Genomic DNA, 21,590 nt, shown 5'->3' with positions numbered 1-21,590 from the left:
CCGTTCCCTACACTGCTCCCCGGGCGCCGTACATAATGGCCGCCCACACTGCTCCTAACACTAGGTCAAATGCAGAGAAACCGTTTAGTTACATAGAACCTGTACTACGTAATGACAATAAGTTGAATCTTCACTTGATTCTCACAGAAATACTCTAGTATCTATAGCCTGTGTGTTAGCGAATAACAACATGTCCAAACAGCCAATTACTGCCTTGGCTTTATGTGTACAAATCCCCACCTCAGTCATGTTTCATAGGCTTTTATTCTTCCTATTCATAAAACATTTGAGCGCGTGTTATCTGTAAAGACAAGCCCAGGAAAAGTTGATCAAATCCAACCTTTGTCTTCCAGTCATAATAATAATAATAATACATTACATTTATAAAGCGCTTTTCCTGGTGCTCAAAGCGCTTACAAGCAAGTAAAACAAAATAACAACAACAGTAGAAAGTGCTAAGCTAGGTGGAATCAGGGCGAGGGGTTAGTGGATTAGGAGTTGAAGGCAAGAGTGAAAAGGTGAGTTTTGAGGGATTGTTTGAAGAGTGTTGGCGGATCTGACGTGACTGGGGAGGGAGATCCAGAGTGAGGGGGGGGCTGCTGCAAAGGCCCTGTCCCCCCAGGTCCGGAGCTTTGTCCTGATGGGCTGCAGTAGGTTAGCTTCAGCAGACCTGAGGCGACGGGTGGGGGTGTGTCGTTGGATGAGGTCACAGAGGTAGGGGGGGGGGCAAGGTTGTTGAGGGCTTTGTAAGTAATAATTTAAGTCCAAAAGCGGTTGTTTGATGGGGAGCCAGTGGAGGTCATGGAGGATCAGGGGTGGTGATGTGGTCGCGGTGAGGTCATGGAGGAATAGGGTGATGTGGTCGGAGCATCGGGTAGAGTATATGGAGGATAGGGGTGATGTGGTCGGAGCATCGGGCTGGAGGTCATGGAGGATCGGGGTGCTTTGGGTTCGGAAGCATCGGGGGGAGGTCATGGAGGATAGGTGGTGATGTGCGTAGCGTCAGGGGAGGTCATGGATGATAGGGGTGAGTGTGGTCGGAGCATCGGTGGAGGTCATGGAGGATAGGGGTGATGTGGTCGGGACGATCAGGTGGAGGTCCATGGAGGATAGGGGGGTGATGTGGTCGGGCAGCATCAGGTTGAGGTCATGAGGATAGGAGGTGATGTGGTCGGAGCGTCAGGGTGGAGGTCCATGAGGAGGATAGGGGTGATGTGGTGGAAGTACGGATGCGTCCGGGTGGAGGTCATGGAGGATAGGGGTGGATGTGGTCGGAGCCGTCAGGTGGAGGTCATGGAGGACTAGGGGTGATGTGGTCGGAGAGTCAGGGTGGAGGTCATGGAGGATAGGGGTGATGTGGTCGGAGCGTCGGGTGGAGGTCATGGAGGATAGGGGTGATGTGGTCGGAGCGTCGGGTGGAGGTCATGGAGGATAGGGGTGATGTGGTCGGAGCGTCAGGTGGAGGTCATGGAGGATAGGGGTGATGTGGTCGGAGAGTCGGGTGGAGGTCATGGAGGATAGGGGTGATGTGGTCGGAGCGTCGGGTGGAGGTCATGGAGGATAGGGGTGATGTGGTCGGAGCGTCGGTGGAGGTCATGGAGGATAGGGGTGATGTGGTCGGAGCGTCGGGTGGAGGTCATGGAGGATAGGGGTGATGTGGTCGGAGCATCGGTGGAGGTCATGGAGGATAGGGGTGATGTGGTCGGGTGGAGGTCATGGGAGGATAGGGGTGATGTGGTCGGAGCGTCGGGTGGAGGTCATGGAGGATAGGGGTGATGTGGTCGGAGCGTCGGGTGGAGGTCATGGAGGATAGGGGTGATGTGGTCGGGAGCGTCGGGTGGAGGTCATGGAGGATAGGAGTGATGTGGTCGGGTGGAGGTCATGGAGGATAGGAGTGATGTGGTCGGAGCGTCGGGTGGAGGTGAGCAAGCGGGCAGCTGAGTTTTGGACATATTGTTTTTTTAGTGTGAATGCAGGTGATGCAAAAAGTATGCTGTTGCAGTAATCCAGTAAAGAATCTTCTTCTCTCTTTTAACTTTGGTTTTTAGTCTTCTTAATAATAAAAAAACAAGCAAGGAAAAGTGGCAGCTCCTAAACTTCCTCTCAGAACCGAGTGGAGAAAAGAGGCAACAACAATCTGGCTGTGTAACGTCACAGGTTTTATGAACACATTGGGGATCGAGCCACTGGGGATCGTAGCGCTGGTGCTACTGCTACCAAGACATTGTTTATTCTGTAGTTAATGACGAATTGCTCTTGCACACGTTTTTATTAGATAGTTTGATTTTAAGTAAATCGCTTATTTGCACAATGAAGCACTTTATTTGAAGTATATGTACAATTGTTAAATATGTAAATAAAGTGTTTTTGCAAAAGTCAAAATCTCCTTCTTCCTCCTCCTCCTCCTCCTCCTCCTCCTCCTCCTCCTCCTCCTCCTCCTCCTCCTCCTCCTCCTCCTCCTCCTCCTCCTCCTCCTCCTCCTCCTCCTCCTCCTCCTCCTCCTCCTCCTCCTCCTCCTCCTCCTCCTCCTCCTCCTCCTCCTCCTCCTCCTCCTCCTCCTCCTCAGTATGCCATCCAGAGGGCCAGGTTTGATGAGTGTGTGATCCAGACGCAGGGGGGGGGAACTCAGCGCGTCCTGGACGGCCCGAACCTCTGCCTCTTATCCAGACAACTCATATTTTTCTACAGACAGAGCGTGGACGCACATCGATTGGTGAGAATCTGATCTTTGATGCACGATGAAACCCAGAGGTCTAAAATACATTCATCCCCTTTTTTAACTTGATTATTTATTGTGATGAACTATTTAAGGTGTAAATTGGAATGATCCACATCAGGGGCGCTTTCTTCCTGTATGTTTGCTCCAAAGACCCTAGATCTTAGTTACAAGTAGGGATGGGTATCGTTAAGGTTTTATCGATACCGCTTATCGATCCGGTCTTTTAACGGTACTCTTATCGGTTCTTTTGGAGAGAAATATAAGGTAAACTAACTAAACAAATTGTGAACAAAACTAACATTGCTTTTTATTTAAATTAAATAAATAATATTTCACATCAAAAGAAACGACAATGTTTTAACAAATCGTATTAAATAATCTGAAGACAGAATAGCTGAAACTTTAACTAACTAAATAACTCAGTTTCCTCTAATCATTAACCCATGTTTGTATCATGTAGTTAACTCCGTGTGTTGCTGCTAGCATACAGAACACCTGACGTGGAAACGTTCCTCGTGGACGGAGCTACAGAGCTGCTAGAAAGACAGTGGAACCCGGTGCATTCCTCCGTCTGGATGTGGTGCACTTTTGATAAATGTTTAGACAAATTGCTCGTGTTGCCGCCCTCACATGATAAACACTTATTGCACTTTAGGTAACGAGCATCGAGACGGGTAAAGTTTAACCACCTCGGAGCGCGTTCTCTCCGCCATCTCCTCCGTGTGTGTGTGTGGTGTGTGTGTGTGGTGTGTGTGGTGTGTGTGTGTGTGTGTGTGTGTGTGTGTGTGTGTGTGTGTGTGTGTGTGTGTGTGTGTGTGTGTGTGTGTGTGTGTGTGTGTGTGTGTGTGTGTGTGTGTGTGTGTGTGTGTGTGTGTGTGTGTGTGTGTGTGTGTGGCTGCATGTAGCAGCTGCGTGTGTGTGAACCGCCCCGCCCCCTCGCACACAGGCGGGGAGAGAGAGATCTCTCGTCTGGATTGGAAAGATCGAAAAAAATAATCCTAGTCGCATTTTGCAGTCTTTTTGCGTGTTAGAAACGGAGTTGGCGACACTAAAACTGCAATATAATGTGTGTGTAGCAATAATACACGACATATATCTTGTACATGTCTCCAGTACCGATAAAAAGACCGCTAACGTCGGAGCTTAGCGATACCACGGTCTTTAATAACTCAGCCCCGGGGCTCGGTACCCATCCCTAGCTAGAAATGTGTTTTCTTGACTAAATAAGCAGGAATAAAGTTTAAAAGATGATATTTATGATGAGAAACAGTCAGCAGCTCTTCTCCATCAAGACTGTGGCTTTGGTTTGATCCGGTTTGACTGACAGTACTCAAAGTGAATGTGTTTTTAATGGTTGAATCCAAAAGCCAATGGACTTGGAGTGGACTAAGCTTATATCGATCGATCTTACACGTCCTGTGTCTTTGTGTTCCTACAGATATGGTTGTGCCAGAATCTGGTGAAACTCAGCAGTCAGTTTGTGAAGCTGCTGGTGGGCCCACAGAGACAGACATGTATGTTTCAGATCAAGAGGATCTTAGGCTTCTGCTGCAGGTAAAGAAAGGAACAATGGATGCATATTTGAAGCTGCTTTATGCGTGCGATTGTGAATATATGAATCCCTCTTTGTGTCCCCACAGGCTCCTACAGAACTGCAGGGACGACAGTTTAAACGTGACAGTCCCCATGCGGATGCTAGACATTTTTTCATCAGAGAAAACCTATCTTCCCGTTGTTCCAGACGCTAACTATGTAGCTTCATTACTCGAGCAGATTTTGCATTATATGGTACAAACAGGTGAGTCAAATAAACCTCGTTCCAGCGTAGACACAATAAACTTTCCGAGGCTTAATCTTCAAACATTGAGGCTTGTTTAGAGATTGTGAATGTGTGCCAAATAGCAATTAGTCTGAAGTGTGTTTGACTACTTTTATCTTTAAATGGGTACTTCCTGTTCTGACTGGATCCTGAGTATATACAGTACATCTAATAGTGTTGACATAAAACCACACGTATGACTCATTTCTAGACCAATGGTTGGAAATGTTTGCACACGTCAAAAGCATTGTTTATTTTCAGCACTATGTCAACCGCAGTGTTAAATCTTTATTAGCATGCTAACTGGAGAGCTTCTTAAAGATACATTGGTAACACTTTATATTAAGGTACATCAATTCACCATCAACTAGTTGCTTGTTAGCCGTATCTTGGCTCTTCATTAGTCAGTATAAAACACTTATTAATGCCTTATTCTACATGACCATATTCTACAAGCCATTAGTTGAGAGTTTTTCCTCAGTAACCCTCTAATGAGTGTCTATTTGTTGTTCGTAAGGAAGTTGTTGTACACGAGACGGTCTTAATATGCTCAATATGCAGCAGAATAGTAGCCCTCCCATAATAACACCTAGCAAATGTGGTTATGTAACAAGACATGAAACTACAAGTGGCTCAGGGTTTCCGCTAGGATTTTTTCTCGCCGGTCAAATGTCCGGGCAGAATTTATTTTACCGGACACATTTGAAACTTACCGGTGATATTTCAATAATAATAATAAAGAGTTGTGTAGCAGAGTTTCCGTTAGCAGGTAATTACCGGACTATGACCGGATATGCTGATGGTGAAAACTCAGTTCACGGGGCTCATTTTTATATTGCTTCAGTCTATAATCGTAACAGATCGAAAAAATTCATATTCATTTTTCAGTTAATTATTACATTCAAACAAACTACTTGTAGTAGATGAAGTACATTATTCAAAAGTTTACATTAACTTTGAATAATAACACGGGAGAAACGGATCCTCTCTTTTCCTCTCTCTCTCTCTCTGTCTCTCTCTCTCTCTCTCTCTCTCTCTCTCTCTCTCTCTCTCTCTCTCTCTCTCTCTCTCCTCTCTCTCTCTCTCTCTCTCTCTCCTCTCTCTCTCTCTCCTGACAGCCCGTCAGTTTCTCATGCAGCTCCTGCAGCTCGCTAAACAGAGGGCGGGGCTTCAGGTGATTATGCAGAGCTGCGTGTCTCGGTCAGACTCAGCAGCTGATCTGATCTCTCTCGCGTGTCCGGTTACACTTCACTCGCGTTTATGTCCATATCGATCAGATCCAGCTCTCCTGATCGGGCTTTATATAGAGCATCGATCAAACTATTAAGAGTGAATATCGGCCAATAATGACCGGCGGCCGATCTATCGGAGCCTCCCTAATTATTACCAGACATTTTGACCGGCAGTTTTTGAATTTACCGGTTTTTAATAAATGTTACCAGCTAAAAACCGGTCATTACCGGCTAACGGAAACCCTGAAGTGGCTCAGTCAGTAGGGGCTTGGACTGTGAGCCGTAGGGTCGCCGGTTCAAGTCCCCGACCAGACCTAAAATATGGAATGTGGACTGCTACTTGGAGAGGTCCCAGCTCACCTCCTGCCCTGCCGTGGTGCCCGTGAGCAAGGCACCGGACAACCTCCTAGACTCCTGGTACTAGGATGGGTTAAAAGCAGAGAACACATGTCACTGTGTGCTCTGCATGTGTGACCATTAAAGAGGGTTTCATCCCTCCCAATATTATTATTATTATTATTATTATAATTGTGTCAAAATAACTTAAAATCAGGTATTTCTAACTCAGAATATGTTCCCTAATAAGATCGTAGTTTGGCTCTAATGTTAGTTAGCAACTAGTTGATGGTGAATATGTGTACCTTAATCTAAAGTGTTCGCGATAAATTGTTTATATTGTTGTCAATTGCTTCTCCTTTTTCTATTTTCTTAGTATGCTTTTTTGTGGTTTTCCACATAGGTTGTGTCATATAGGTTTGTGTGCATGTAAATGGTCTGCAGAGGCTAAAATCCCTCACAGTAGAAGCACATCATATTCACCTTAAAATGAGCATAATAGGGCTTCTTTAAATCGCCTTATATCATCTTATAACACAATTGATACACTCCTTGCTTCTAACAGATTGCTCTAATGTTCCTGTAGCGTGTGTAATTACCTGAGTTGATGTGTTATGAAATACTCTGTGGTCTAAACATGCTTTTTAAAATCTGTATCCCCCTCAGGCTACTACAAGTCTCTGTTTATTCTGGTGAATCACAGACTCCCCTCCAGTCTGGAGTACAGCGACGCTCCGTCGATCCCAATGGCAACGACTCTGCTGGAGCACATCCTGAAACCTCTGCACTTTAACTACTCCTCCTGCACAACAGGCGCAAGGTACAGCACCACATTCTACTTACTGTCAGATATGAGCAATATGAGCAATGGGCTTGATCTATTTATTCAACTAGGGCTGCACGAAAAGGACTAGTTGAGATTATCTTTCATTGAAAATGCCATTGTGATATGATATGATTACATAGCATTTTATATAAGGGAATTCCAAGTGCTTAACACAAACAAACAAAACTTTAAGAGCATTAAGAAATAGTGCAGCAGAAAGAAAATGTAAAATGGCATTTAAATACATTAAAAAGCTAAAATAAAATATAAAACAAACAAAGGAATACAATGCGAGAAAAAGTCTTTGTCCCGGGTGCATTCTCTCAGATATCATTAAACGTATCGGACCAACTGCAGCAGTTTATTTAGCCGTTACCAAATGTTGCAATTCTATGAACTGTGCAGCACTATTCTTAACCTTCTTCCAGTGTGACGTTCCTCATTATGAGGCCGACATCAATTTAGTTTTCCCACACTATCAAGAGAATGAATATAAGTTTTGAGGATGATACGGATTCGTTTAAAAGTTAGTGGTGTTGCTGCTTTTTGAGTGGAAAGATCATGAGGAGAGTCTTTGTCCCGGGGCCGCTCTCTAAAATATCATCTGTTTATTTACCAAATGTTATAGTAATAAGATGGACTTTTATTAATCCCTCGTGGGGAAATTGTTTCTCTGCATTCGACCCATCCTAGTGTTAGGAGCAGTGGGCTGCCATTTTGAACGGCACCCGGGGAGCAGTGTGGGGAACGGTGCCTTGCTCAGGGACACTTGGTCTTGCCGGGACTTGAACTGGTGACCTTCCAGTTGCCAAGCCAAGTCCCTATCGACTTCGCCACCACCGCCCTATAATATTAATAATATTACTGTGATTTAGACATTGCATTGGTGTCTTTTTAATTGTCCACCAGCACGATCTTTGACCATCTTCCGTGACGTTCCTCTGGAGGAGCCCAAAAGGAATTAAGTTTTCACACAATAACAATTCACAATACACTTTATTTGTAAAGCACCTTTCATGCCCAAAGCAGCCCAAAGTGCTTTACAGAAAACACAACAACAATATTAAAATGAATAGAGAACAAGATAAAACATCTACAGTGACAATATGTAATGTCAAATAAAAGCAAAATGGGAGAAATACAGTAAAACATGGACGATGATATTCCAGTGAGAATTGAACATTAACCAAAATTAAAAGCCATGTTAAAAAGATAGGTTTTGAATTTTCTTTTGAACATGTCTGCACATTAAAGGATGATGAGGATTCGTGGGGAATGTTGAGGAAAAAGGTCCTCACAGCACGAGAGGAGAGTCTTTGTCCCGGGTGCATTCTCTCAAACATCATCCATTAAAGGTATCAGACCAACTGCAGCAGGTCTGTTGTCTCCTCTAGTCAATAGTGGAGCCCTTAATTGCTCCAGAGACCAATTTACAACGAGCCATAAAAGACCACCAGACTCTGTGCTCGCCACGGTGCAAAAACATCTCACTGTGTGCCCTCCGTTTAGGACATTCTTAATAACAAACGACAAGCACTTCTTTTGTTCTTTGAAGAAAAGCCAGGCGGGAGTGAGAGGAACTTTGTGTACACACCGACAGCTAATTATCTGACTCGAGCCCCTCCAGATGTGAGTCACAAAGCAGCTCTGTTTGCAGACTACAGACTGGAGAAAGCAGAGGGATGTTGGGAAACACCTCTCATTTCCGTGTGAACTGACAGGGTTCTGGGTTTTGAGTATATCATTATTTCGTTCGTTTATTCGGCAGGGACGTTGCACTTTAAAGGTGGGGTAGGTAAGAATGGAGAAAGCAGCTCGAGTGCACTAGAATTTGAAAAGTACGCAGCCGGAGAAAATCTGCCACTTCCTCACAGAGCCCCTCCTCCAACACACGAACGCGCTCATGACCAATGAGGGCACGAGATCAGTTTGTGCCCAGATGGAAGGCTGACAGGCAGGTAGGCCATCCAGTTACTTTAGGCTCAGATGATTGGACGAGCTTTTTACAGCGCTACGGCTTCCACTGATGAGATGTTTAAACTTTTTATGGATTTGTTGTCAAAGCAATTCAGATATTCATATCATTATTCTTTAGAGTCATTGCGTGCCTATTGATTTGAACACGATCCGTGTATCCATCATTTCCTGGTCTTCTCTAAAGAAGAGGGACCAATGGAAACGTTGTCATGTTGCCGTTGTTCAGCATGGAAACATTCATTAGCTAACAATGACATTATTGTTCTATTAATATAAAGGGAGGTCAGGTACTCTTTAAAGCAGCTGCTAGTTATGAGTACTTTTTACTGAAGTACATTTCAAAGCCTCTTTACTTTCACTTGAGTAAAGAAGTTTAGTCAGTACTTCTACTTTCACCAGAGTATTTTTAAACACGAGTATCTGTACTTCTACTTGAGTACAGGAGTGATATACAGCAGGGGTGAGTGTACTTTAACATCTCTGGTGGACACATCTATCTATCTAATCTGAGTGCAGTTTATTTGAGGATGTTGTGGTTTGATACGGTTCTGGAGAGTTTAAACACTGCCTGTTTATCTGTGTTTGTGAAAGGTATGTTTGTTATCTTCCTCAGAGGTAATTATCTGGGTTTGACTTGAGTAAAGAAGTCAGTACTTCTACTTTCACCAGAGTACTTTTAAACACGAGTATCTGAACTTCTACTTGAGTAAAGGATGTGTGTGTGTGTGTGTTCCTGCAGGCAGTTTGTTTTCGCAGCCTTCACCGAGGAGTTCATCTCGTCTCCGTTCACCGAGCAGATCTTTCACTTCTTCATCCCGGCTCTTTCCGATGTCCGTCTCTCTTTTCCCTTCGAAGCCTTCCTCAGTTCCCTGCAGACCATCAGCTCGTCTTCATCGGCACAGAGTCGAGCACCCTGGGTGTTTTACTTCGTCCTTTCTGCGGGGGAGAACCGCCTAGGTGGGTTTTTTTTTTTAACAATATTTGCAGATCAGTTTTATATTAGTCTGTTAACAAATCTTTTTTTGCATTTTTGGATTACACATTATTTATCTGTTCAGACAAATACTATAGAGAGGAGAAGTCCCGCCCGTCTACTTCCGACCCATGGGACCTTATTTCTGAAAAAGTATGTATTGAAGTCAATGGAGAGAGAAAGATTATCTTTCCATCCCGTTTGAATTGTGCCACGAATTACACACATGATGTTTGTCAATCTTAAAAAATGTCCAAAAAGTCACAGTTTGTCGTAAAACTGTTGAAATAAAAGACGATGAAAAATACGCAACTAGAAAGACTACAAATCCCAGAGTCCCGGTCCCGCATGCTGGCTCTCACGGAACCGACTCACTCCCCTTGTGTGTGTGTACAGCTCTCAACGCGCCCAGACTTGGAGTGATTTCTCTTTTAATACTTTCCACCTCGTTCTGAGAGAAAGAAGTGAAATGTTTCAACGTGACGGCCGTCTGGGTGTGTGGAGCGAGGCGGGAGATGTAGTTCATTGAGCGGTTTCACACACAAAGTGTTACTTCACAGTTTTACGACACATTTAAATTTTCTTGACTTGCAAAATGATCTTTTAAATTGACAAACATCATGTGTGTAATTCGTGGCACAATTCAAACGGTATGAAAAGATAATCTTTCTCTCTCCATTGACTTCAATACAGACTTTTTCCTAAATAAGGTCCCATGGAGGAAGGGGAGGGACTTCGCCTCTATGGAGAGAAGTCTACTTCCATATTATTATAATAATATATTGGATTTTCGTAGTGCTTTTCCTGATGCTCAAATACGCTTTACATGAAATCAGAACAGAAACGGTAGTTGTTGTTGATCAGAGTTTGAAAGTGAGTTTTGAGAGATTTGTTTCGGGTGTGACTGGGAAGGGAGTTCTGCACCTTTCCCAGTGCTTTATATACCTTTCAAGATTCAAGGCTTTTATTGTCATTCGTACTTAGCTACAGTGTAGATATGTCAATGAACATCTTCGGTCACAGGCTCCTCCAGCAGAGCAACACAATAACACGGATACAAAGTAAATACAAATAGAATACAAATAGTTTTTTTGAAGATGCTTGAAGATACTTGAGATGATTGTTATGGGTGTTGTTTCATAAGGTGTTTACCAGTCTTATGGTGGGATGAAACTACCTGAAGTAAGTTGGTGTGAAGAGTGACTGTGATATCTTTGTGTTTCAGGCTCTCTCTCAGAGGAGGGTCTCCTGCTGTATCTCCGCGCTCTGCAGTCTCTGCTTCCTCTGCTGCCGGTGTCAGAGAGCAGCGGCAGACCTGAGGTCAGCAGCGACTCAGAGGACGACGACACCGGCATCCATCCGAAAACCAAGCAGGTGGGACACACACACACACACACACACACACACACACACACACACACACACACACACACACACACACACACACAGAGATAATGATCATGTTGCTGCAAAACAAGCGTGAATTCGCTTGTTTTTCACTTCATAAAATAAAAAATGTAACGTTTTTTGGTAAAGTAGAAGTACTCAGATCTTGTACTTGAGTAAAAGTAGAAGTACTCAGATCTTGTTCTTGAGTAAAAGTAGAAGTACTCAGATCTACTTGAGTAAAAGTAGAAGTACTCAGATCTTGTTCTTGAGTAAAAGTAGAAGTACTCAGATCTCGTACTTGAGTAAAAGTAGAAGTACTCAGATCTTGTACTTGAGTAAAAGTAGAAGTACTCTGATCTTGTACTTGAGTAAAAGTAGAAGTACTCTGATCTTGTACTTGAGTAAAAGTAGAAGTACTCAGATCTTGTACTTGAGTAAAAGTAGAAGTACTCTGATCTTGTACTTGAGTAAAAGTAGAAGTACTCTGATCTTGTACTTGAGTAAAAGTAGAAGTACTCAGGTCTACTTGAGTAAAAGTAGAAGTACTCAGATCTACTTGAGTAAAAGTAGAAGTACTCAGATCTACTTGAGTAAAAGTAGAAGTACTCAGATCTTGTACTTGAGTAAAAGTAGAAGTACTCAGATCTTGTACTTGAGTAAAAGTAGAAGTACTCAGATCTTGTACTTGAGTAAAAGTAGAAGTACTCAGATCTTGTACTTGAGTAAAAGTAGAAGTACTCAGATCTTGTACTTGAGTAAAAGTAGAAGTACTCAGATCTTGTACTTGAGTAAAAGTAGAAGTACTCTGATCTTGTTCTTGAGTAAAAGTAGAAGTACTCTGATCTTGTACTTGAGTAAAAGTAGAAGTATTCAGGTCTTGTACTTGAGTAAAAGTAGAAGGACTCAGATCTTGTACTTGAGTAAAAGTAGAAGGACTCAGATCTTGTACTTGAGTAAAAGTAGAAGTACTCAGATCTTGTTCTTGAGTAAAAGTAGAAGTACTCTGATCTTGTACTTGAGTAAAAGTAGAAGTACTCAGATCTTGTACTTGAGTAAAAGTAGAAGTACTCAGATCTTGTACTTGAGTAAAAGTAGAAGTACTCAGATCTTGTACTTGAGTAAAAGTAGAAGTACTCAGATCTTGTACTTGAGTAAAAGTAGAAGTACTCAGATCTTGTACTTGAGTAAAAGTAGAAGTACTCAGATCTTGTACTTGAGTAAAAGTAGAAGTACTCAGATCTTGTACTTGAGTAAAAGTAGAAGTACTCTGATCTTGTTCTTGAGTAAAAGTAGAAGTACTCTGATCTTGTACTTGAGTAAAAGTAGAAGTATTCAGGTCTTGTACTTGAGTAAAAGTAGAAGGACTCAGATCTTGTTCTTGAGTAAAAGTAGAAGTACTCTGATCTTGTACTTGAGTAAAAGTAGAAGTATTCAGGTCTTGTACTTGAGTAAAAGTAGAAGTACTCAGATCTTGTTCTTGAGTAAAAGTAGAAGTACTCTGATCTTGTTCTTGAGTAAAAGTAGAAGTACTCAGATCTTGTACTTGAGTAAAAGTAGAAGTACTCAGATCTTGTACTTGAGTAAAAGTAGAAGTACTCAGATCTTGTTCTTGAGTAAAAGTAGAAGTACTCTGATCTTGTTCTTGAGTAAAAGTAGAAGTACTCAGATCTTGTTCTTGAGTAAAAGTAGAAGTACTCAGATCTTGTTCTTGAGTAAAAGTAGAAGTACTCAGATCTTGTACTTGAGTAAAAGTAGAAGTACTCAGATCTTGTTCTTGAGTAAAAGTAGAAATACTCAGATCTTGTACTTGAGTAAAAGTAGAAGTACTCAGATCTTGTTCTTGAGTAAAAGTAGAAGTACTCAGATCTTGTACTTGAGTAAAAGTAGAAGGACTCAGATCTTGTACTTGAGTAAAAGTAGAAGTACTCAGATCTTGTACTTGAGTAAAAGTAGAAGTACTCAGATCCTGTACTTGAGTAAAAGTAGAAGTACTCAGATCTTGTACTTGAGTAAAAGTAGAAGTACTCTGATCTTGTTCTTGAGTAAAAGTAGAAGTACTCAGATCTTGTTCTTGAGTAAAAGTAGAAGTACTCTGATCTTGTTCTTGAGTAAAAGTAGAAGTACTCAGATCTTGTTCTTGAGTAAAAGTAGAAGTACTCAGATCTTGTACTTGAGTAAAAGTAGAAGTACTCAGATCTTGTTCTTGAGTAAAAGTAGAAATACTCAGATCTTGTACTTGAGTAAAAGTAGAAGTACTCAGATCTTGTTCTTGAGTAAAAGTAGAAGTACTCAGATCTTGTACTTGAGTAAAAGTAGAAGGACTCAGATCTTGTACTTGAGTAAAAGTAGAAGTACTCAGATCTTGTACTTGAGTAAAAGTAGAAGTACTCAGATCCTGTACTTGAGTAAAAGTATAAGTACTCAGATCTTGTACTTGAGTAAAAGTAGAAGTACTCAGATCCTGTACTTGAGTAAAAGTATAAGTACTTAGATCTTGTACTTGAGTAAAAGTAGCAGTACTCTGATCTTGTTCTTGAGTAAAAGTAGCAGTACTCTGATCTTGTTCTTGAGTAAAAGTAGAAGTACTCAGATCTTGTACTTGAGTAAAAGTAGAAGTACTCAGATCTTGTACTTGAGTAAAGGTAGAAGTACTCAGATCTTGTTCTTGAGTAAAAGTAGCAGTACTCTGATCTTGTTCTTGAGTAAAAGTAGAAGTACTCAGATCCTGTACTTGAGTAAAAGTAGAAGTACCCAGATCTTGTTCTTGAGTAAAAGTACAAGTACTCAGATCTTGTACTTGAGTAAAAGTAGAAGTACTCAGATCTTGTACTTGAGTAAAGGTAGAAGTACTCAGATCTTGTTCTTGAGTAAAAGTAGCAGTACTCTGATCTTGTTCTTGAGTAAAAGTAGAAGTACTCAGATCCTGTACTTGAGTAAAAGTAGAAGTACCCAGATCTTGTTCTTGAGTAAAAGTACAAGTACTCAGATCTTGTACTTGAGTAAAAGTAGAAGTACTCAGATCTTGTACTTGAGTAAAAGTATAAGTACTCAGATCTTGTTCTTGAGTAAAAGTAGAAGTACTCAGATCTTGTTCTTGAGTAAAAGTAGAAGTACTCAGATCTTGTTCTTGAGTAAAAGTAGAAGTACTCAGATCTTGTACTTGAGTAAAAGTAGAAGTACTCAGATCTTGTTCTTGAGTAAAAGTAGAAGTACTCAGATCTTGTACTTGAGTAAAAGTAGAAGTACTCAGATCTTGTTCTTGAGTAAAAGTAGAAGTACTCAGATCTTGTACTTGAGTAAAAGTAGAAGTACTCAGATCTTGTTCTTGAGTAAAAGTACTCAGATCTTGTTCTTGAGTAAAAGTAGCAGTACTCAGATCTTGTACTTGAGTTAAAGTAGCAGTACTCAGATCTTGTACTTGAGTAAAAGTAGAAGTACTCAGATCTTGTACTTGAGTAAAAGTAGCAGTACTCTGATCTTGTTCTTGAGTAAAAGTAGCAGTACTCTGATCTTGTTCTTGAGTAAAAGTAGAAGTACTCTGATCTTGTTCTTGAGTAAAAGTAGCAGTACTCTGATCTTGTTCTTGAGTAAAAATAGAAGTACTCAGATCTTGTTCTTGAGTAAAAGTAGAAGTACTCAGATCTTGTTCTTGAGTAAAAGTAGAAGTACTCTGATCTTGTTCTTGAGTAAAAGTAGAAGTACTCTGATCTTGTTCATGAGTAAAAGTAGTTTGTGGTTTTCCCCCAAATTCCAACTCCTATGTTTTCCCTTTCTCCATCAGGATGACAGCAGGAAGAGATTTCCTTGTGACGGATTAATAAAGTATGTCTTCTTATTCTCTCCTCTCTCCATCAGGATGACAGCAGGATCTCAGTGCAGCTGATCACAGAGGAGTGTGTTCACAAGTTAGACACGAAGCACCAGACCAACGCTCTGCTGAACCTCGTGTGGAGAGACTCTGCCAGCGAGGAGGTTTTCACCATGATGGCGTCCATCTGTCACACACTCATGGTTCAACACCGCCTCATGGTGCCAAAAGTCAGGTAAGAGACACACACAGGATAAAGAGCTATTATTAAAAAGGCCATATTGTGCTTTTGGGGTTTTCCCTTTCCTTATTTGGTATGGTATTATTATTTCAACCCTGGAAATGACAGTGTTAAAACCCTACCTCCAAACCTGAAGCATGTGTGTATACATATGTACATTTAGATGTATAGATATGTGTATGCCTATAAAGACGGTTGCTGCTATTGGCCAGCGCTCCAACACATTGTACGTGAGGCTAAGGGGGCGGGACATCTTTAAGCAGGTTGACCAATCACAACAGAGCAGGTCAGCTTCATCCCAAAAAGATATACATATCAATAGTAGGAAAGATAAATATTAATCTAAAGAATAAATTTGAATTGTAGACAAATCTACTAGAAAAACTGAACAATATAAGACATAATGTTCTACTATTACATTCAATTCGTTTTTATACTTTTCCAATTTGTTCTTTATTAAAATTGTGTTGGTATTGTATTATTATTTCGGACCTGGATATTCAAATCCTACCTCCAAACCTTAACCACGTGTGTATACATATGAGTACGTGTGTGTGTATATGTACAGATATGTGTATGCATAGATGTTAATGGGTGTGTGTGTATTTATAAACATATGTTATTATTGTTTATACTTATTTTAATACATTTTATATCCAAATATCATGCAAGAGGGTTGATATGGAGGTTATTATTTTGATTATTTTGATATATCTATAAGCGCTCAAACGCATGTCTTTGCAGTTAAAATGCCATAATATGAGATACATTTGAAAAAGTAGGTGTTTTTTAAATCGACACACAACAAATATAACAAATATTTCATTTTTATCTCCCATCATAACATTTAACTCGTCCTGTCAGAGTCCACTCCTCTTTTAGAGAGCGTTGTTTACACCCCCGCCTGATTGAGGGGAAACTGTGTGTTCGTGTGTTTCCGCGCTGTAAGCAGGAATGTAAATAACGGTGCAGCGAGGCAGCCGGTTATCTGTGCTCTTCGCCCGCTGGCATTTACAACCGGCGGAGGAAACGGGATGTCAGGGAATCTGTCACTCCCCCCGCCCCCCATCCCCCCATCCCCATTCTCAGGTTGATTACATTAGGGCCAGGATGTCAGAGGTGGAGTGAGGGGAGGAGGCGGAGGACTGAGTGACCGGAGGTTATCCAGACTGAGGCAACCTGCTCTAGTTAATTATTAGTTCTGCGGAGGAAGTACTACGAAACATTCTTCAGTAAAAGTAGAAGTACTCAGATCTTGTATTTGAGTAAAAGTAGAAGTACTCAGATGTTGTACTTGAGTAAAAGTAGAAGTACTCAGATCTTTAGTAAAAGTAGAAGTACTCAGATTTTGTTCTTGAGTGAAAGTAGAAGTACTCATATCTTGTAGTAGAAGTACTCAGATCTTGTACTTGAGTAAAAGTAGAAGTACTCAGATCTTGTACTTGAGTAAAAGTAGAAAAACTCAGATGTTGTTCTTGAGTAAAAGTAGAAGTACTCAGATCTTGTACTTGAGTAAAAGTAGAAGTACTCAGATCTTGTACTTGAGTAAAAGTAAAAGTAGAAGTACTCAGATCTTGTAGTAAAAGTAGAAGTACTCAGATCTTGTAGTAAAAGTAGAAGTACTCAGATCTTGTACTTGAGTAAAAGTAGAAGTACTCAGATCTTGTACTTGAGTAAAAGTAGAAAAACTCAGATGTTGTTCTTGAGTAAAAGTAGAAGTACTCAGATCTTGTACTTGAGTAAAAGTAGAAGTACTCAGATCTTGTACTTGAGTAAAAGTAGAAGTACTCAGATCTTGTATTGAGTGAAAGTAGAAGTACTCAGATCTTGTACTTGAGTAAAGTATAAGTACTCAGATCTTGTACTTGAGTAAAAGTAGAAGTACTCAGATCTTGTAGTAAAAGTAGAAGTACTCAGATCTTGTAGTAAAAGTAGAAGTACTCAGATCTTGTACTTGAGTAAAAGTAGAAGTACTCAGATCTTGTACTTGAGTAAAAGTAGAAGTACTCAGGTCTTGTATTGAGTGAAAGTAGAAGTACTCAGATCTTGTACTTGAGTAAAGTAGAAGTACTCAGATCTTGTACTTGAGTAAAAGTAGAAGTACTCAGATCTTGTACTTGAGTAAAAGTAGAAGTACTCAGATCTTGTATTTGAGTAAAAGTAGAAGTACTCAGGTCTTGTTCTTGAGTAAAAGTAGAAGTACTCAGATCTTGTACTTGAGTAAAAGTAGAAGTACCAGAGTGTAGGAATACTCTGTTACAGTAAAAGTCCTGCATTCAAAATGTTCCTCAAGTAAAAGTAGAAAAGTATTCTCATCAAAATATAGTGAAAGACAGTAAAAGTAGTCGTTGTGCAGATTGGTCCATTTCAGAATAATAGATCTGATATGTTTTATAATGATTGATCATGAAAGTGTTCTCAAAGCTGGTAAAGGTGCAGCTAGTCTGAATGACTTTGTATACTGCAGGGTAGCTGGTGGATTTACTCCAGGTGGAACTAAAGTCTGATTCAACACTTGATTACATTTCACATCATTCATCTGAGAAGTAACTGAAGGTATTAAACGTGTATAAATACAAACCTGAATTCCTCGGTGATGAAACACAGCTAACAGATTTAGAGGAATCTCCCCGTCTGCCTCATTCCCCTTAATTTTTTACGGCTTCCTCCTTCTCTTCGCTTTTACCATAAATCCTGCCCTTCGTCTTCCATCATTATCGGATATCTGTACAAAATAATTAGCTCACTGAGAAAGATGAATCACTGCAGGAGTGGACGGGATAGCTTTACAAGAGGCTAAGGGGAGCAAATTGCATCCCTGCCTTGATTTACTGCTCGTACAGCAAAAAAAATAAAAGAAGAGTCTGCCCGGGCATCCAGGCACGCTTCCTTTTTAATAAATATGTAAAATGTCTTTTTTCTAAGAAGCTGTTAAAGGATTTGGAAGCTAAATGGATTTCTGATTGGTTTGCTAATTGTCCTAAGTGTGTTGAAGTGACTACGGTGTCATTTCCCTTTTAATTGTTTAGCGCTTTTCTTATATTTGGTGTAATGTCACTCTTAGCCGACGTAGCACTCTGCTGCTAACGGGGCTCGCTCCGATGAAAGTCCTTCATTTGCTTTCGAACAGTAGCCGTGATTTTAAGTGTTGTCGTGAGATAATGGGCGTGTTGCTGCAAAACAAACGGGTTGGAAAACAAGCTTCTTAAAATACAAAATCTAACTTGTGTTATTCACAGAAATGATCCTTTCATTGCTTTCATTCATTCAATGATCCAGGCGTGATTCATCAAGCTGATTTACACACACACACACACACACACACACACACACACACACACACACACACAGGCTTATTTTATAAAATTAAACAACAGCAGACATTAGGAAAGGCGGGTTTATTTATACAGCGCATTTCAACATAAGTGCTTCACTTTTTCACACACACACACACACACATACACACACACACACACACACACACACACACACACACACACACACACACGAACGAACGAACGAACTGGCCCTGACTTTGTTTATTAGCGGTTCATTCCGTGATTGAAATGGGGGTTTGTTTTTCTTTCTCTCGGCCGTAAATCAGCGTGTCAGCTGGCATTTTAGTGCTTTGTTTCCCATTTCAATCAAACACCCCGCTCCACTTGTTATGAGCTTCTCTCCGGAGCCTTGTGGTCGTGACAGATGGTGCGCGCTCGGGCTGAAACCATTTCTCAAGGCGTACCCAGGCTTGTCTGACACTCTGCTCCTAATGCTCAATCCCACTTTGGGACTTTGGTCTCAGCAGATTGAATGGGGTTTTGAGCGTTGACATTGAGATACAACACACACACACACACACACACACACACACACACACACACACACACACACACACACAGACAAAGAGCCTCTTACTTTACTACCGTTGACATCCACCTGGAGCGGCATCTTCCTCTGTTTCTCTACCCCAGGTTTATTCAATTCTTTCCCCGTTGACTGTGAGGTTTCTTTGGGAGTTTTTCCTTGTACGATGCGAGGGTCTAAGGACAGACGGTGTCTTATTCTTATCCCGTATAAACTCTAAAGCCCCCTGAGACAAAAGTACAATTTCTGATACTGAGCTGTATAAATAAACTGAATATCTTTGCGTCTCCTCCCCCTGACCTTTGCTCCTCTGCTCTCCCGAGAATACGCCTCCCCTATTAAAGGCAAGCATCCTTATCCGTGTCACTCTTAAAAAACATGATATGCGCCACTTTATTTAACCCCTCTTTAGCGTACTTAGCCACATGACTGTCCCCCTCTGTGTGAAAAGAGGACACACACACTTGAACAAAGAGCAGCTTCACACCTCGGTGCCACAGCCATTGAGGTTCGTTAGCTATTCTCTGTGTTATCATGTAATTCACTGCGAGTGTGGAAGCATTTCTGGAGCTCTGGGGTCACGACGAGGGCCATTCTTCCCCTCCTCCTCCACCCTTTCGTCCTCCATTGTGTTGCTCCCCTCCTTCCCATTAAGTTAAATGGGGCTCCAGCAGGAAGCCTGTTTATGACCCTCGCCAGCAACTAGTTTACTAATGGAAGGTGCCTCGCCTAAATAAAGCTTAATGGCTCATTTCATCTCCTTTCGGACCTCGCAAGGTTTTAAAAAGACGAGAGAAAGGGCAAGAAAATTCTACGAGGGAAATGTTGGTCTCATTTATTTCCCCTTCACTTTAACTCGTGTCCTTCTGTTAACAGGCCAACGTTAACAGTCTGAGAGGCAGACAGATTGACGGAAAGTCGTTTTACGGTGATCACGCTGATTGTGTCATGGCTCTTTAACTGAAAATAAATGTTTTAATCTTAAGTGTACCTTTCTCTGTTTTTTCTGCAGACTTCTGTACAGTTTAGCTTTCAACGCACGCTTCCTGAGGCATCTCTGGCACCTGATAATCACCATGACGACAAAAATGATCACCGGGTAAGCTGATTATTGGCAAATGTATCTAATCTAGGTTCAGCATAAAAAAGATTATTCAACCCCCTTGAAAACGATCAGACTTGCTGTTCTGTTTAATATTTAATATCCAAACTCTGGCCCTCAGCAAGGCTGTGAAAATGAAACTAAAGAGCCCTTTATGGAGGTTAGAGATCAAGTAAAAGACATGCATACAATAGGAAAAGTAATAATACAAAATAATATACAAGTACGTGGATATCCTTGTGTGCAATGTGGGATCAAAAGTGAGTAAGAGGAGGCTGCGTTGCCTGTGTGGGAAGGTGGTTAAAAGGCGGATATTGAAGTTAATTTAGATTATTATGCTAGAATAGATGGCTCTACCATATACTAATAATGTGTAGGGGTTGAGTACTTATGCACTTATACTTACGCCCTTGAAAATATACGGTTAAAACATGGATTTGCCATAAAAATACTGATAAAAAATAATCTAGACAAATCTGATAAGTTTGAAGGGGGATTGAGTACTTTTGGAAGCCACTGTACCTCATACTTCTTCATCTAATTTCCTGTCTGCCCCCCCCCCCCACCTTTTAGGCTGTTATTGTAGCATAAGATGGCTCTACTGTATACTAATGTGTAAGGGTTTAACATGTGTGAAAGTGGCATGTTTTACTACATTTTCATTTGTATATTCATCAAGACGAATCTGATAAGTTTCAAGGGGGATTGAGTACTTTTGGAAGCCACTGTACCTCATACTTCATCTCACCCCCCACCCCCTCAGGTCAGGCTGATATTGAAGTTCATTTAGACTCTTATTCTAGTGTCTGGGTAGGGGTTGAGTACTTCTGCATTTATACGTATGCCCTTGAAAACATACTGTTAAAACATGTGGATTTGCCATAAAAACACGGACACAAAAATGTGATATGTGTACGTTTTCTGACGGGGAATTTAGTGCTTTTGGTAGCCTCTGTACCTCCAGACTTCTTCATCGAATTTCCTGTCTGTTTCCTCCTCCTCAGCTCCATGGTGCCGCTGCTGCAGCTGATCTCTCGAGGGTCTCCGATGTCGTTCGAGGACTCGAACCGGATCATTCCCCTCTTCTATCTGTTCAGCTCGCTCTTCAGCCACTCGCTCATCTCCGTGCACGACAGCGAGTTCTTCGGACATGAGATGGAAGGTAGGGAACTTTTTTAATTTAATTTTTACTTTATTATTTGCCTTACTTGTTTGTTTGTTAACAGCATGTAAAGTGGCCTTGGGTCCCTTGACAGGCGCTATCAAAATGGTATCTATTATTATAATTTTAAAGCTTTTTATCT

The 21,590-nt window shown here is 41.3% G+C and overlaps 1 protein-coding gene across 2 annotated transcripts in view; it reads left to right on the top strand.

The window, feature by feature from the left end:
• Positions 1–21,590, top strand: part of ube3c (ubiquitin protein ligase E3C) — a 70,711-nt gene that overhangs the window by 2,546 nt on the left and 46,575 nt on the right. For both annotated transcript variants that reach the window (XM_034201224.1, XM_034201222.1), the window contains exons 5-13: positions 2,567–2,713; positions 4,158–4,273; positions 4,360–4,517; positions 6,773–6,926; positions 9,649–9,866; positions 11,108–11,256; positions 15,127–15,314; positions 20,197–20,283; positions 21,291–21,448. In XM_034201224.1, coding sequence (XP_034057115.1) covers positions 2,567–2,713; positions 4,158–4,273; positions 4,360–4,517; positions 6,773–6,926; positions 9,649–9,866; positions 11,108–11,256; positions 15,127–15,314; positions 20,197–20,283; positions 21,291–21,448 — 1,375 coding nt within the window. The remainder of the gene's footprint in view (positions 1–2,566; positions 2,714–4,157; positions 4,274–4,359; positions 4,518–6,772; positions 6,927–9,648; positions 9,867–11,107; positions 11,257–15,126; positions 15,315–20,196; positions 20,284–21,290; positions 21,449–21,590) is intronic.

This window comes from Gymnodraco acuticeps, unplaced genomic scaffold (assembly GCF_902827175.1).
Source record: "Gymnodraco acuticeps unplaced genomic scaffold, fGymAcu1.1, whole genome shotgun sequence".
Lineage (NCBI taxonomy): Eukaryota > Metazoa > Chordata > Actinopteri > Perciformes > Bathydraconidae > Gymnodraco > Gymnodraco acuticeps.
The sequence above is the reverse complement of the archived record's forward strand: the minus strand, read 5'-3'. Positions and strand labels throughout refer to the sequence as shown.